Source organism: Anser cygnoides, chromosome 1 (genome assembly GCF_040182565.1).
Source record: "Anser cygnoides isolate HZ-2024a breed goose chromosome 1, Taihu_goose_T2T_genome, whole genome shotgun sequence".
Classification (NCBI taxonomy): Eukaryota; Metazoa; Chordata; class Aves; order Anseriformes; family Anatidae; genus Anser; species Anser cygnoides.
The window spans coordinates 80,367,311-80,383,477 of NC_089873.1; the positions used below are offsets into that span (position 1 = coordinate 80,367,311).

General features: G+C 37.3%; 1 protein-coding gene across 2 annotated transcripts in view; it reads left to right on the forward strand.

Annotated features, from left to right (window-relative positions):
• Window positions 1-16,167, forward strand: part of VWF (von Willebrand factor) — a 148,000-nt gene that overhangs the window by 126,786 nt on the left and 5,047 nt on the right. For both annotated transcript variants that reach the window (XM_048046749.2, XM_013195995.3), the window contains exons 45-50: window positions 1,557-1,740; window positions 2,683-2,723; window positions 8,634-8,750; window positions 12,009-12,107; window positions 12,827-12,955; window positions 14,880-14,919. In XM_048046749.2, the coding sequence (XP_047902706.1) occupies window positions 1,557-1,740; window positions 2,683-2,723; window positions 8,634-8,750; window positions 12,009-12,107; window positions 12,827-12,955; window positions 14,880-14,919 (610 nt within the window). The remainder of the gene's footprint in view (window positions 1-1,556; window positions 1,741-2,682; window positions 2,724-8,633; window positions 8,751-12,008; window positions 12,108-12,826; window positions 12,956-14,879; window positions 14,920-16,167) is intronic.

Here is a 16,167-nt window from a genome sequence, read left to right on the forward strand (position 1 = left end):
CTCAGATAGGATATCCTATTTGTTACACAGTGAAATATCTGGAACTGAATGAGCATAGAAACATGAATTGCTCTCTGTTTGCTGAAGATGTAGGCTGCATATCAGATCAGGCTGCAGTGGTCTAGGCCACACTTGTTGTCTGCTCAAAATAACAGTTTATTTTCAGCAGTGTGTCTATTCCCTTTGCATTCCTTTATGTCTCTTCCAAAGAGCACAATGGGAAGTAAATGCATGCAACATGCCTTTCAAAGTGTGCTGCCACTGGAATACTAGGTCGATATTGTTTTCTTTCTTTGCCTACATTTTAAATTCCTTCAGGCTATTCAGTTTGTTCTGTTCCTAATCCAGCCAGCCTTGGCAAGCCTTTGCCTGCCCCATTAGCATTAAATTGCTTAATCCTATGCAGAAGTTTGGATTTAGCAAAGAAAGGCAGGAACAATAAGTTAAATAGATTTAAAATAATAGACCTCCCCATCTTTTCTTCTGTAAGTGTTATTAATTAAAGTGTGTCTGTGCTTACATCTACATCTCACTTTCACATATTTGATATTAACTTCTTAATTACTTTTTTTTACAAAGATAGTCTGATGCTGTCTGTTTTAAAATGTAAGCTATATTCTGCAGCCTGCTTCTTCCCTGGTTTCACCAAGGACATTCCTTAACGTGGATCAGTATTATTCTGTTTCATAAATCAAGCCTTCTGAAGGTCTATTTTAATGTCCCACCGTGTCTCACTGATTTCTGTTGTCCTGATGGAGTAATAGATCCTTATACTCTGCCGTCTCTTTCTTGCTGTGTCCTCTTTCAGCTCCTCTGTCATTAACAACTAACAAACAAGAGAAAATATTTCATTAACTTTCTGAGGAAAGATGTTTGACCCCTTGGGAGGGGTCTGATTCACACTTCCACTGTTCTTGAAGCATATTCAAGGTCCATTACAAGTGGAGGCATCCTGCTTTAAAGTAGTGATCACCTCCTCCTGGCACTGAAATGTGGCAGTGTCTTTCTGACCTGTGGTGATGTCTCTTTCCAAAGTACCATTTAAAGTTCCTACCTTATCTGACCCATGGGTGATAACAGCCAGTGTGGGACATCAACAAGATCTGGTCTCTCTTACATTTGCAAGTCTTTTCTTCTCAAGAGCTAATTGCCAAAGCCTCCTGTGGGCCTACTACAGATGATTTGCAGCAAGATCCAGCAGAAAGAGGGCCAGCTCTGCTGCAGTGCAGTGCAGTACAGCCAGCTACTGGGAACAAATGTAAACTTAAATCTAGTTAAGGTTGCATTTCCTTCTTCACATGTTATTTCACCTGCCCCTTTCATTTTCATCTTAGGGATATTCCTGTAACTTCTATACTCTGCAAACCAAGCAGCAGTCTACTCTGTAAACTGATTGTCACACTAAGGGTTTGTGAAGAACTGTTGAGTAACAGACTGTTTCTGTAGAAGTAAATGTGCTTTTTGCAAATCAGTACATTGTCTGGGGGTGCTCTTCTTTTTCTCCAGTGGCATAAATACTGTTGTCTGAATTTAATCCTTTTACCGTTTCCTGTCAGGTTGGCACAGAGTGGAGATCCCCCTTTAATGACTGCATTATCAATGAGTGTGTCCGAGTGAATGATGAGGTTTTTGTACAGCAAAAGAATCTGTCTTGCTCTCAGATGGATGTGCCTGACTGTCCAGAGGGAACTGAATTACGCTGTGACCAAATAATTGACTGCTGTCCTTCTTGCAGATGTGGTAAGGCTTAATGGGTGACAAATGGAATCACTGAAGAGTTAATCTTAGTGCTGATCTATTTCTCAATAGCAATTTCAAAAGTGTATACTATGCAAGTAAAATACCAGTTTTAAACTACTCTGTATAACTTAGGCATTGACTATGGTAGCTCCTGCTGCTATTACTTTCACTTTCCAAGTGATGTTCACAGTGTCCTTTTGGACTAATTATTATTGTCACTACTTTGCATTGCTTCAGGGAGACATAACACGGTATGTCTCTACCAGCAAATTACAGCACTAGCCTATATTGTTAAGCAGTTAAACAAGGTCTTGATGTGCTTTTATCTTAGAAAAGTCCAATTCTATCATCAACACCTGCTATGAACAGGAAGTTTCCATGCAGCCATGCTGTCTTTTGGACATCTCTGAGTGTTGTGGCTGGATCCATTTATTAGCACAGTCTTGGATAAAAAATACAAATCAAAAGATTTGGCTATTTGGACTCAGTCTGCAAATACTCCCATTCATATTTAATTGACAGGTATATAAGGAACCATAGGGTAAGGAATTGCAGTGGAAGGAGGAGGAGAAATAGGTGCTATAACTTGCAGAAAGCCTATGAGTGCATCTTCTGAGGGCAAGAGGCTTGAAATGGAGGGTAAAAATCTACATTTTACCATGTACTTCTTAAAGAAAACAACAACTCACCAACGAATGTTTGGAGATGCATATCAGGATAATTGACAAATTGTTATCTTTGAAAATATAAGAGGGCTATAAAAATTATTATATTATAAAATATAATATAAGAGGGCTAATTTGCACCTATTTACAATGAAACTTGATCTAAATGTCCTCAGTTGGAACTCTAATGAGTCAAAAATGCATACTTGTGGTTTATTAAGTCGAGATAATGATATGATAATCATAATGTTAAATGGAATATTATCCTCTCTTTCAGTACCTGTGAATGGCTGTCCTTTGAATGGCACTGTTATTGGGGTAAGACTTGATGCTTTTATTTGCTATGTTGGTAAGATATTTGTTATGTTGGTAAGATATTTGAATGCGCTTTTGAAAAACACAGACTTGTCAGAATATACATAAGTGTACAGGGTAGCTTTGTACAGCCAGAATCCCCACACGTTGCATCCAAAAGAGTGGCAAGGGGCTCTGTGCTATTAAGTCCATTTCATGACCCTTCCACAGGTTTTCCTGTATGACAACGAGCATCTCCTCAAAATGGGACAGTAATATTTCTTTATCTTGGACGACTGAAGGAAAAAGTGAAGGGTGCTTGAGGAAAAAGTGCTTAGATAACTGTGGTAATCTGCCTTGTGTAATGTCTTGCAGGTTACCAAACACACCGGAAACTATCTGCAAGGGATAATCTCAGAGATGATCCTTGCCCACCTTGGGGAAGGGAAAACTTCCTGTATTCTACCTAGAGGATAAGGCGGATTAAAAAAAGATGGAAATTCTTGCTCCACCTGTGTGGAAAAAGGGGTCTCCCTCCTTGGCTATTAGCAGGAACAGGAAAGCTGAGCTTCCTCAGTCTTTGACCTCAGCCCCCTTTCAAGATCCCTGCTGATATGCCCTCAGAGGAAGTTTTTTCTCAACTGCATATTTAGTGGATAGATTAAGACATATTTAACCCAGTCCCTGACAGTGGGAATGACTGGAGTTAAGCATCTGATCTCATTTATGCCGAATTTATCTTTGGAGAGCTCAGTCAATTGTCCGTTGTTTCCCTAAATCCATGTTCTGGCAGCACCTCTGGTGTCAAAGAACTCTAAGGATTCTCAACATCCCCCTAGGAAACAGGTCCTCTTTATTCATTTAACCTAACTTTTAACCTATGTATTCTTGCATTGACAACACATTTTTTTCTTTTATCGAAGAAGTAAGTTTACCCATATCTCTTTGTGCTCTCGAGGTACAGCAGAACCTCTCCCCATCTATTTCTTCCATTTTTTTTCCATATTTGATAGGCACAAGTTCATCAATTTATTAGAGTTAAAGCCCTGTCATCAACCATCCATCATTCTGTATAAGGATTACTTCCCTATAGAACTAAATCCAAGAAGTAATTGTGCCTTTCTGTCAGAACATTGGGAGAAGGGTTTTAAAGTGCTTAAATCTGAAATAATCTCCTTTCTCTTTGATTCCTTTATTTGTCTCTCTGTAGTATGTTGTCAAAACTAGTTGTGGCATTTTATAAAAGCCATACTTGTAGACAATTTCATGTAGTATAATTGCCAACTCCTGTCACCTTCTGTCATACAAGAGTTAAATATATATTATTCTGTGTTGCAAAAAGATGTCTTTTCAGCTGCATGCTGTTATTTTGTGAACAACTAATTTTTTCTCTTCCAACAAAATGCTTACCTGACCTGTCAGAGAAAGTCTTTGCTCAATTTTCAAGTATTTTAGAATATTTTAAAATTACTTAAAAGTAAAACATAAACAATGTTTGAAAAAAATGTTATGTTGAATGGAAAACCAGGAGTATCTGTATTTTGAAGATTAAAAAATATTTCAGTTTGTCAAATAATAAAAAAAATCCTTTTTAATAATTTTTCCCAAATTGGCCTGAACTTGTGAAGTGTTTCAGGTGACACTAAACTAGTTTGATTCATTTTTGTTTGCTATCTGGATCTCTATAAAAACTTTTTTTTCTTTTATTACAGCTTTTAAAATGTGTTGTCTTCTTGACAATTGTCCATTTTATCAAACACAGTCTGTGAAAGATTTTGAGGGCATAGGTAGGCCCCAGCTGTTGCATTACTTCTGTGCTTTTCCTTTCGCACCATATCAGGCAGTTAGCATTCAACAACACAGTTACTAAAATATTTTCTCAGGATGGAGAGTGTGAAATTTGAGAGGAGATATAAACCTTGAAAACTTTCTAAACAAAATGGAAAGTTTGATGGAAAAATGATAAAAATATTTAGTGGATCTTAAATTAGAACTTGTCTTAATGAATAGTTTCTTTTAACTTAAAATAGTTTCTTTTAATTATTTATTTAAAGCTAATTAGCTGTATGTCTAAATTTTTTTGAGCAGCCTGAGTTACTACAGCTTTGTCTTACACTATTTTCTACTTCAATGACTGTTGCAGAGTTCTGATAAGGAAAGAAGATGTGGTGTCCACAGAAGTTCCTGGATTGCAAAACTTTATTCTGGGTCCTTTAAGAATAGGTTTCAAATTTTATTTTATATCAAGGGAAAACTTTTCTCTATTAACTCATTCATTGAATAGTTCCAAGTTTCGAGTCTTTTACTGCAGTTCTGTTAACTGACTGTGTCCTTAATCCCTTTACATTTTTGTCTTGTATCTGGTTACCAATATTATATTCCAGTAATTTGGTGTATTGCTTTCACTCCACTGTTCCTAACAATTCTGTGGGCTTTAACTGCAGACTTCCAAGCAGGTGGCTGTATTTACCAAAAGGATTATCTGCATCACTCATCTGTTTTCCCAGGCTTTTACTGAGTGGCAGTCTTGAAGGAGATCTGAGTAGGTTTTGGCTTTATGCAGGTTATTTTGATTGCACTGACTAACACTGGGTTAGCAGATGTTGACATTTTATTCTATGTTAGCCAAGAAAACACATGATAGGTGTATTATATAACGGGAAAAAGTTGTATCAAATCTTTATGTCACTCAGTTCTGTCATGCTAAACTATGTTTGTTCACAGAAATCCGTTGTTAAATTCCATTTGCATGCTGATCACTAAATACACTAAATAAATATAATAAAACTAAGCTGTGATGCAAACTTTGGATCAAAGTAAGACCTTCCCCCAAAAGTTCAAGGAACTTACTTGTGTGTAAGGATTTTGTTTCAACATGTCTCCAGCATGCCCTACGTTCCTTCCCACAGCAGTGATAAGCTTGACTTCAGCTATCTTTTTCTATAAAATTAAGATTTTAGAACTTAGGAGAAGATATGAAGAGGATATCAATTGTAATATTGGTTGTGGCTTTATTGAGTCTTTCTTCATGATGTGAAAGTCTAGTGTTACTGAAGCATTCTGTGATAAGTATTTACTTCTAGGGGGCCTGAATTAAATGTTTAAGATAGTAAGCAGAACAAATTCAAATATATTTTGAAATATGTCACCAGGATGAGGACATCTCCTTGATTTGCAAGGCTTTTGTGTGTGTGCACTTGTGTGTGTTTAGACTTATCAACCATTAGAGTAATACTAGTGGATTGGATAGCCTTCTGAGGCCATGTAGTCTGTACTAGAACTATTATACTGATATCTGAACTGTTTCCAATGCTAAGAGTTTAATGTTTCATATCACATTTGTTATCTATCCCACACCTATAGGAAAATGTTATGAGTGTGGCTTCATGCCATACATCAAGGGCTTTTAACTCTCCAGATTAATGTCATTATATTCACTATAAAAGATTAAACTGGAAAAGGTGAAGAGTCCTATGTTGAGGTCTTGAGCTGAATTGTTAAAAGATCAGGACCTTCCCATTGTTATTACAACCTCTGTCATATTATTTGTGGAGAATCTTTTTTCTAGACCTTCATAAACTAAGAAGAGAGTGATTTCTGTTGTTGGTGCTTTACTGAAAGCCACTATGCTCTGAAGGCATCTGTTATGCTGGAGTCCAGTGTAAGAATGTTATTAATATTCTTTATTAAGAACCTTCGTTCTTCAGTGTATATGTGGGAGTATTGGCTCAGAACTACCCATAAACCCATACTTTTACACAGTTACTCTGGCTTGCTTCTTGATTTTGAATGTTTACTTGTGTGGAAGAAAAAGGAATTTGAGGATATGCATAGTGTAAGCATAGGAAATTCCTTTTCTCAGTGAAGTCAGCAGTGATAGTCCACTGACTATGATTCAAAGCTTTAATTATCTTGTGCTATTCAGTGTCTATTTACTTTATTAGTTTTTTTTTTTTTTTTTTTTGTGTGTGTGTGAAAATCACAGAATCACAGAATCGTCTAGGTTGGAAGAGACCTCCAAGATCACCCAGTCCAACCTCTGACCTAACACTAACAAGTCCTCCACTAAACCATATCACTAAGCTCAACATCTAAATGTCTCTTAAAGACCTCCAGGGATGGTGACTCAACCACTTCCCTGGGCAGCCTATTCCAATGCCTAACAACCCTTTCAGTAAAGAAGTTCTTCCTAACATCCAACCTAAAACTCCCCTAGCACAACTTTAGCCCATTTCCCCTTGTCCTGTCACCAGGCACGTGGGAGAATAGATCACCCCCTACCTCGCTACAGCCTCCTTTAAGGTACCTGTAGAGAGCGATAAGGTCGCCCCTGAGCCTCCTCTTCTCCAGGCTGAACAAGCCCAGCTCCCTCAGCCGCTCCTCGTAAGACTTGTTCTCCAGACCCCTCACCAGCCTCGTTGTCCTTCTCTGGACTCTCTCGAGCACCTCGACTTCCTTCTTGTAGCAAGGGGCCCAAAACTGGACACAGTACTTGAGGTGTGGCCTCACCAGAGCCGAGTACAGGGGGACAATCACTTCCCTAGACCTGCTGGCCACACTGCTTCTTATACAAGCCAGGATGCTGTTGGCCTTCTTGGCCACCTGAGCACACTGCTGGCTCATATTCAGCCGACTATCAACCAGTACTCCCAGGTCCTTCTCTGCCAGACAGCTTTCCAACCACTCATCTCCCAGCCTGTAGTGCTGCTTGGGGTTGTTACGCCCCAGGTGCAGGACCCGGCAATCGGCCTTGTTGAACTTCATACAGTTGACCTCAGCCCATCGGTCCAGCCTATCCAGATCCTCCTGCAGAGCCTTCCTACCCTCGAGCAGATCGACACACGCACCTAACTTGGTGTCGTCTGCAAATTTATTGAGGGTGCACTCAATCCCCTCATCCAGATCATCGATAAAGATATTAAAGAGGACCGGCCCCAGTACTGAGCCCTGGGGGACTCCACTAGTGACTGGCCTCCAACTGGATTTGACTCCATTCACCACAACTCTTTGGGCCCGTTAAATGCACTCCATACAACCATACTGGTTTTGTATTTTGAGGCTCAAATGAAAGGCTGTATACTTGTGAGGCAGAAAGAATTTGGATTTAGAATTCCTCTAAGTGCTAGGAATCCTACTGTTAACTTCACATCCTGTTCTTTTCCATCTAATATCTTGGCATTTTCCACTGTGTTTTAAATGTCATTTTTGCTTGCTTTGAAAAGGTGGTGGGTTCGAGGAAACAAAGTGCTGGGGTCCAGCTCAGCCACTGCTTTTCTTGTAACTATGAACAAGTCCGTTCAGTTACTTTTTTTTTTTCCTTTTTCCTTTTCCTTCTCTCTCTTTTCTTTTTTTTTCTTTTTTTCTTTTTTTTTTTTCCCTCCTTGTGTCTGTGTTGATTTTAAGCTTTTAGGCCTCCAGAGATTCTAAGCAGTGTTTTTATAAGAACAATAACAAGTAATTTTTGTCCATGAACTGTTGGTTGTGATCACTCAAGAAAAACAAAAGACCACAACAACAAAAAATCTTGTCGGTAAATCAATTCACTACATTTGGGAAAAATGAACTTGGTGGGAACCACCCAACACATGACAAAATCTTGTGACAAAACCTTCCTTGCCACTTTCAAGAACTCCTTGCTTGTTTGCTAGCTTTGTAAGCAGGGAAGTAAGAAACACCCATGCCATTTTGCAGATTAAGGAATTCTAAATTATTTACTTTAAAAATAGTCTTCTGCTGTGTTGCCTGTTGAGGGATTGTGGATGTAAAATTTAGATCTCTGGAAAGTGGATGCACATCGTTTTTCTGTTTTCTCTTGCGAAGAATTAAAGCACAACATTTGATGAAAGACACTTAACCTGGATGAAATTGCTCATTTGTTTGAGTTTTGCTCAAGAGACAGTCACTGATGGCTACAAACTGTTTCTAATGTTTCAGCCATGGAAACGTCTGATGGTGGATCAATGTACAACGTGTCTCTGCTCCCTGCAGTCAATGTCTTCTCGGAGATACAGCCTGACGTGTACAAAATTCAGTTGTGAGCCATGCCCAACAGTAAGTACAAGTGGTCTGGATGCTCTAATTAAGAGTGTCTGATGATAAGGTCATGTTCTTCATTGTATATACCAGTTTATGTAGTGTACAACTCTGGGACCTGTTGCCCTTTCTTCAAGTTTTTCTGAGAAATCATGGCGTTTTGTTTTTCTTACCCTGAATTAGATCAAATATATCAAATGTGATCTGAATCCACAGTGTAGAAAAAGGCAAGTTTTCATAGTACTCGGGTCCAGAGGTACATTTTCTTGTGCATTTCTGACTACTTACCTTTGGGGCAAAATGAGGTTTAGCAAATCATTGGTAACAGGAACTATCCTTTCCACCACAATATTATCCGTCCATCCTGGGACTGGCAGCTCAGCCAGATTTCCCTGCTTCAGGGCTTTCCTATGACTATTTCCAAATTTTCTAACAGCTGAGCCCAGTAATATTTCTTTCTGGTCCCCAGCCATGCCTTAAGTGATTTGAGGTAATTGTCCCCATCAGTTCCACTGGTCTTTTTGAAGTCTTTGCTGCTGCTTCCATCATGTGCAAGGAATAATCTTGTCTGGAAAAGCCAGGGACAAATGTCTCCCATTTTTACTCCACTGACTAACAGTGTGACTGGAGTGCCTAACTAGTTTGCTGAATCACATATTTTTTGCTTTAGCACCAGTACCTCAAGAAGAGGGAGAGCTAAACAAGTTGTAGAGGCTGCCTTAGTTTTCCCCTGTCCAAAGAACATAGACCAGCAAATAATTTTCACTGAAAAACTCAAAATGCACCCTCCTCTTCTGCCTTCACCTGGATAATATACGGATGCCAATGGGCTCAGACAAATACAGGGGCTGTGCAAGCAGTGGCCATTGCATCAAAGAGCAACATCTCTAACATCATCATATGGGATTCCTGGCTGATATCCAGGAGAAGAACAGGTTGACAGGGTCCTTGCAAAAGAGGGGGACAGAGTTTTGGGGAAGTCTGGTTTTCAATCCCTAAGTAGAACTGAATGGACAATGTAGTAAGTCAAGTTTCTGTGGTTTCATCTTCACTAATAAACCAAACAGAGCAAGACTGTAAGCTCAAGTTATGGCCTACAACCACTTACGCTGATGAATTTTTAGCAGTGCCCCAGCTTGCATGTCTTACAAACAATGCCTAGGCATTATATAACATGTCAGTGGTTAGCACAATCGAAGGACTGTTTCCAACAGAAACTATAGAAAAAGCCAGTCTGTTTTATGGGGAGAAGGCAATTTAGACATGCATATGTATTCCACTTGTCTGCAGGGTGAGAAAACAGGCCTTGACCCAATTTCTTTGCTAGTACAGATGCACCCTGTGACAAAAGGGTGAATTTGGAATAGCTGGGTGTTGTTATGGACTCTACTATCACTGCTCCTATAAGGTAGGATTTTAGATACATATTCCTGAAAGGAAAATAAATGGCTAAGCATGGTGCTGAACATCTTTCTCACTTTCACAAAATATAACCTCGCAGATCAATGAAAAAAGCACCCAGATACACTAGAATGAATCAATGGCCAGAAATTTGTGTGCATACATATGCTTCCATGCAGACATGCACAAACATTAATTCTTGCTTTTCAATGCAGGAAGCCAGCTGTGGAAATTAAAGGTAGAGGAATCAATAAAATACGCTGTAAAAACAAATGGGGAAACATTCCACTCTTGCTTCTTCTACCACCCACACAATTCCCAAATGGCCCCTTCTCTCCACTTGACTCAAATGTACAGACTAAACAAAAAACAAATGAACAACAACTGAAGAAAGATCTATTTCTAGATGGGCTTATTAAGCACAATGAGATTAAGCACTTACTAAGCACAGCTACTCAAGAGAGGTTACAGGCCTAGGTGTATGTATCCCTTTATAGTCGTTGTAATGAAACTGTGGAGTCTGAGGAAAACCAAAATCAAATAAGATGTGTAATATCTTCATCCCCTCGAGGCCAGCAGGATTCACATACACGCTTGGATCTTTCCTGTCTCAATCACTGATTTTGTGGTATACCCAGATTAAAAGAAATTCCTTCATAATGGACAAAATCATGGAGTAGAGTATGTACTCAGGAGCACCTGCTCTCTACTGGATGCTGAAGCTATGAAAGTAAATGCACTGGTTGTTGAAGAGCAGCCAATTGCAGCATTCTCTGTTCATCAAGGTCAATGGGTTTTCTGTCATTTTATGACCTGCTTTAGGTGCTTACATTTTGGCTAATAAAGGAAGTTCACCTAAATAACAATGAACTAGGCTCTCTTCCAATGATTTAATAGTAACTCCCCACCCTCCCCAAATTCTTTTTCTGTAAAAAAAAACATAGCGGTAACATGCATGCCTTCACTCAAAAAAAAGTGTTTGTTGTCTTTAATATGTTCAACTCATCATAAGCAGCTGTTAGTCATGTGTAGCAGCTGGAGGGATATCGTGGGACACTTCAAGTGTAAACTCAGTTTCTGTTTTTTTTTTTTTTTGTTTTTTCTTCATTCTTTTTTTCTTCCTATTATCCATTCTGTACCTTTCTTCTTCTCCATCTAGTGCTGCTTGTTCTCTCATATTCCTTTCCCTGTCACCATTTTTCCTTCCTGTACCATTTGTCAGGCTCCATTCTTTCCTTCTTCTTTCCTTCTCCCCTTTTTCATTGTATGATTTTATACCCTCTCTGATGCTGTTGTGTTTTATCAGACCATTTTCTCTTTCCATCCATAGTTCAGACTTTCCATCTCAGCTTCATTCTCCCCTTTCCCTCTCCCTGCTTAATGTTTATCTGGCCCTTTTCTCTTAGTTTAAGCTTCTAAAACCACTTTCCAAGTTGCACTGTACAGTCTTCATTAACTTTATGGAGAAGTTCCTACCCACCACAAATGTGAACTGTATGCCACTCTAAAAATTTTAATAATTTTTTTATTCCTTCCTAATTCTTGTTTAGTGGACCCTGTCTTGCAACATTTATAGTCAAAGAATATTGAATTTATTGGACACAGGAGGCTTTGTATTTGGAAATAAATTTATCTCCCTATTTATAATAAGGATTAATGCCAGTTTTTATAAAACAAAAGTACCTAATTAATTAGATTGAACTAGTCTAGGCCTGTTAAAAAACAAACAAACAAAGCAAAACAACTCTCAATATTTTGCTGGCTATCGCTTTGTCCACTGAATTTCCCTCCCCTCAGAACAGCCTTCTAGAAATAAGCATGCTTAAGACAAAATCAACCCAGAAAATTTTCCATGTGAACTTCTTTACATTCTAGAATTACAGAAGGCAGGAAATCCCTGGCTCTTGCTGTGGAAAATGTGTGCCAACTTCATGTAGCATCAGACTGAGAGATGGAAGGCTTCAATACCTTCAGGTAAATTTTAAGAACTAGTTCTTTTATCGTTTTATTTTAATTTTATTTTATTAATTTATAATGAACTATTTTTAAATACTTACAAATATTTTTTATTTTTTCTTTATTTGTTAGCTTATATAAATATTTAAATATTTTATTTAATATAAATGTAACCCAGACTTCTGATGGCTCCAAGAAAAGTGCATTGTGTTTCTCTTTTTTGGTTAGGCAGCATGGTATTACTAATGCCTTATCTTTTATATCCCAGAATGTTTTCTCAAGAAAGCTTTTTTTTTTGTTGTTTGTGAAAGAAAAAAAGGAGACTTCACACCATAGTGCAAAATTCTAGAAGGACAATCTAGATATATCTGCAAGCATGAATATTATTAAAGAAATTTAACTGGAATAGGAACTCAAACAGCTACTTACAGGAAATTCAAACCCTAATTTTAAATGAAAGTGGATAATGGAAATTTCTTCCCTAGTAAGAACTGAAAAAGGTCAGGTTTTGGCAATCATTACTGAACTGTAATCAGTACTGTTATAAAAGTAACCAATTATTTTCAGAAGATTTCTGTTGAGCAATTCTGTTTACTGACGATTTCCATGTTTTTTAAACTTCACCACCATGTTATATTAATTGAATATCAATAAAGGAATAGTCAGGTTGTACTGTATCCTGAAAACTTATTGTCCTGTGTTTTTGTGTAAATCTAACAATCCCTAAATCTTTACAGCCAAATGGATCACTTCAGGATGGCTGTGATAGTCACTCCTGTAAAATAAACGAGAAAGGGGAATTTATCTGGGAAAGGAGAATCACTGGCTGTCCTCCATTTGATTCCAGAAGATGTTTGGCTGAAGGTGTAAGTAATGAAATGGGCCCTAGGTTTCCTAGTAGACTGTCATGTTTATGGTTCAGTATATAGGTACCTTATGTGTATTAGGGATGGAAAACCCCAGCCCTTTCCCAGCACCTTGGCTAAACTGAATTTGAATTTTCTTTGAAATTCAGAAAACTGCAAGTTTTCTTTATTTTAAAATATATGCTGGTTTTATGTGGGGCTATGCTGCAGGAGAGATGCTGAGATTGCAGTAATTCTGTTCCATGTGAAGCAGCAAAACCAAGAAAATGGTTCTCACAGTGTTTTCAGTTCAGTATCCAGAGCAAAACTGCATGAATAATTATGCATATTGAGAAAACAGTCAAATTGGCCCCTTTTTTCTATGGTGATGTGTATGAAATACTAAGGCATTTTTTTCTCTACCCTCTTACAAGATTAGAAAAAGAAAGTTTTACCTGTGTTCTGGAAGAGCTCAAGCTTCCACCTTTGCAGTGGTTTAGTATATTGTCATATTAAAAACCCTACTAAACTTGTCCACCTGTCTTTGAGGAACAGAGTGCAGGCTATGGACTCCAGGAAGGGACGTATCACATGGTGCCCTAGATGCTTATCAAGCATCACACAGCTACTATATCCACCTGGTCCCATTTTCATGACAGGATGCATGGCAGGATGTAGGAAACATTTAACAAAGCTCATGCCCAAGCCTCTCTCAATATACACATAAAGCAAATGGGGGAGGTCTTGATGTGTTAAGTGCAGGAAGAATAAAGCTTCTATTATCTGTTTTTTTTTCTAATTTATTATTATTTTTAATTATTTTTTTTTTTGTGAAATCACTGCAGAACACAGGTTTTTATACAAACAAAATTTAGAGTAATGTTGGATTATATTACAACCTTGTGATTATTATAACATCGTGAAGGTCCCTATTGTAAAACAAGGGAGAATAGCTTACTTATAATTCAAAACTTCCCAAAGTGCATTTATTTTCATCTCTTCCAAAAAAAAAAAAAAAAAGGAAAACTAATTCAGCTATAAAATTAGCTCTTTTTTGGTCTAGTTACAGAGGGAAAGTTTAGTGGGTTTTGTTTGTTTCTTTGTTTGTTTTTAACCTTAAAAATCCTCCTATATTTTGCATGTGAATTCAGGTGTTTAAAACAATGTTGTTATCACCCAGAGTATAAATATTGTAATTCTCCATTTTCCCTTTCACTATGAATTTTCAGTAATTTTCCCCCATAGTTTATTTGTGAGAATTATTTCCTACACAGTATTAATGAAACAAACAATTATTTTTGGATGTTAAAAGTTATTTCACAGATGATATTTTATGATGTTTTGACTGTACATTTTCAGTTGTTTTGGAACAGGCATGCTTTCATCTATATTGCTATAAAAAAAACAAAACAACAAAAAAAACACAACACAACAGACCACACACACACACCCCAAAACAAACAAAGAAGCAAACAAACAAAAAAAAGAAAAAAGAAAAAAAAGAGAAATTGTAGGACCATTTCACTCTTTTCTTCCTTTTTTTTTTTTTTCCTTTTTTTTTTTTTCCCCATATAAATGTTGTGGGTTTTATCACTCTGGTTCCCCAAAATTGGTTTGTATTCACCACCAAATTGATTTGTATTCAACATGTTTACTTTAAAAGGCTGCTATTATAAACTGTGGTAAAAGCAATATTTTAAAATGTTGAACTTGTTAAAATCATCAAATATTTCCAATCAGTTTTCAACAAATATAATCACAGGTTCAACAACTTAAAATGGATTAAAATGAAATTATGATTACTAATATAGACTTATATTTGTATACAGTATAGAAATGCAGTTTTCTCACCTAAATACACTGTTTCAAACATCCTTTTGTAGGCTTTCTGCAGAACAAATGTTTATTGCTTGTGCCAAAATAGAAGTATGTTTTATTGTTTTAGGGGAGAATTGCAAAACTTGGCAATACCTGCTGTGACACATGTAAGTAAATAAATGAAAAGACTTGTTTGGAAATTGCAGGGAGTGTAAGCTACTGGGTAGGAAGCAAAGTTTGACATTGATGTACTTTGATAAAACAGGGGTAAGCAATGTAGTCAAAATAAACCATTGGACAAGTCACCCCCTCTGATACAGGTACTGCTATCATGTTTTTTCCACTAGAACATGTGTTTTGGCAGTATTCACAAGCGCTTTGAAAGAAATAGATACTCTACGCATTTTAGTATATACTGTTTTGCAGATGTTGAATTATGAATGTTATATTTAATTGTTCATCTGAAAAGAATGGGAACAGTATCACATACAGGTTGACAAGTCACATAACCTGATACTGAATATGTGAGGCAACCACTTCATGAATATACAATGGATTTAAAATGTATTTAGCAAAAAGAGATGGTTAAAATAATGTAATTATAAATATTTTTTGATATTGTAATAACAAAAAAAATTGGTGGGGCAGATGCTTATCAATGGTTCATGCCTGTTGAACAGCTTGCCTGCATCTTAAATTATGCAGTTTAGGAGTAAGTCCAGCAACTCTTAATTTCATGCATCACTGTGTAGATAATCTGAATGTCAGTCAGTCTGTGAATGTAGAAGGGGGTTTCCTTACATGAGGAAGGATGGGCTCTCATTTCTAAAACAAATCTCTGAAGCTTTTTTGAACAGACAGCCTCTCAGGTTTTCCTTGGTAAGTAAAAAACCCGAAAGCATACAGAACAACAACAAAAAAAACACCAAACCTGTAGCTCATTAAAAAAAAAAAAAAGAAAAAAAGAAAAGATTGATATTTTCGAAAGAAAATGTCAGAATATCAACATCTTGCCTGTCCTCCATTATGTCTTGTTTTACTCTATGCATGCGCTAATAAATAAAAGATGCCCAGTATAGCAGCCCATCACCACACTGCCACAGTTGCTGATGTAATAATACCCCTGATGAAAGAAGTTAACTCCTACAGAGTTTGTTGCCATTGCTTGTCTACATAACCACTGAGTTCTGCCTTTAGAAATGCAAGTCAGAGAGCGATTGAGATAGACTGTCATCAAACCACTCAAACAGGTAATTTAGTTAAGAGAGCATTAGTCTATATTTAGTCTTCGAGGAAGGAATACTGAAAATTACCTACTCTGAAAAACATCTTAATATTTAAAAGATGTGGGGATGAATGGGCTTTACTAACTGAGTCCATATTGCATGGCCCTTCAAATCCTCGTTCCCATTGAC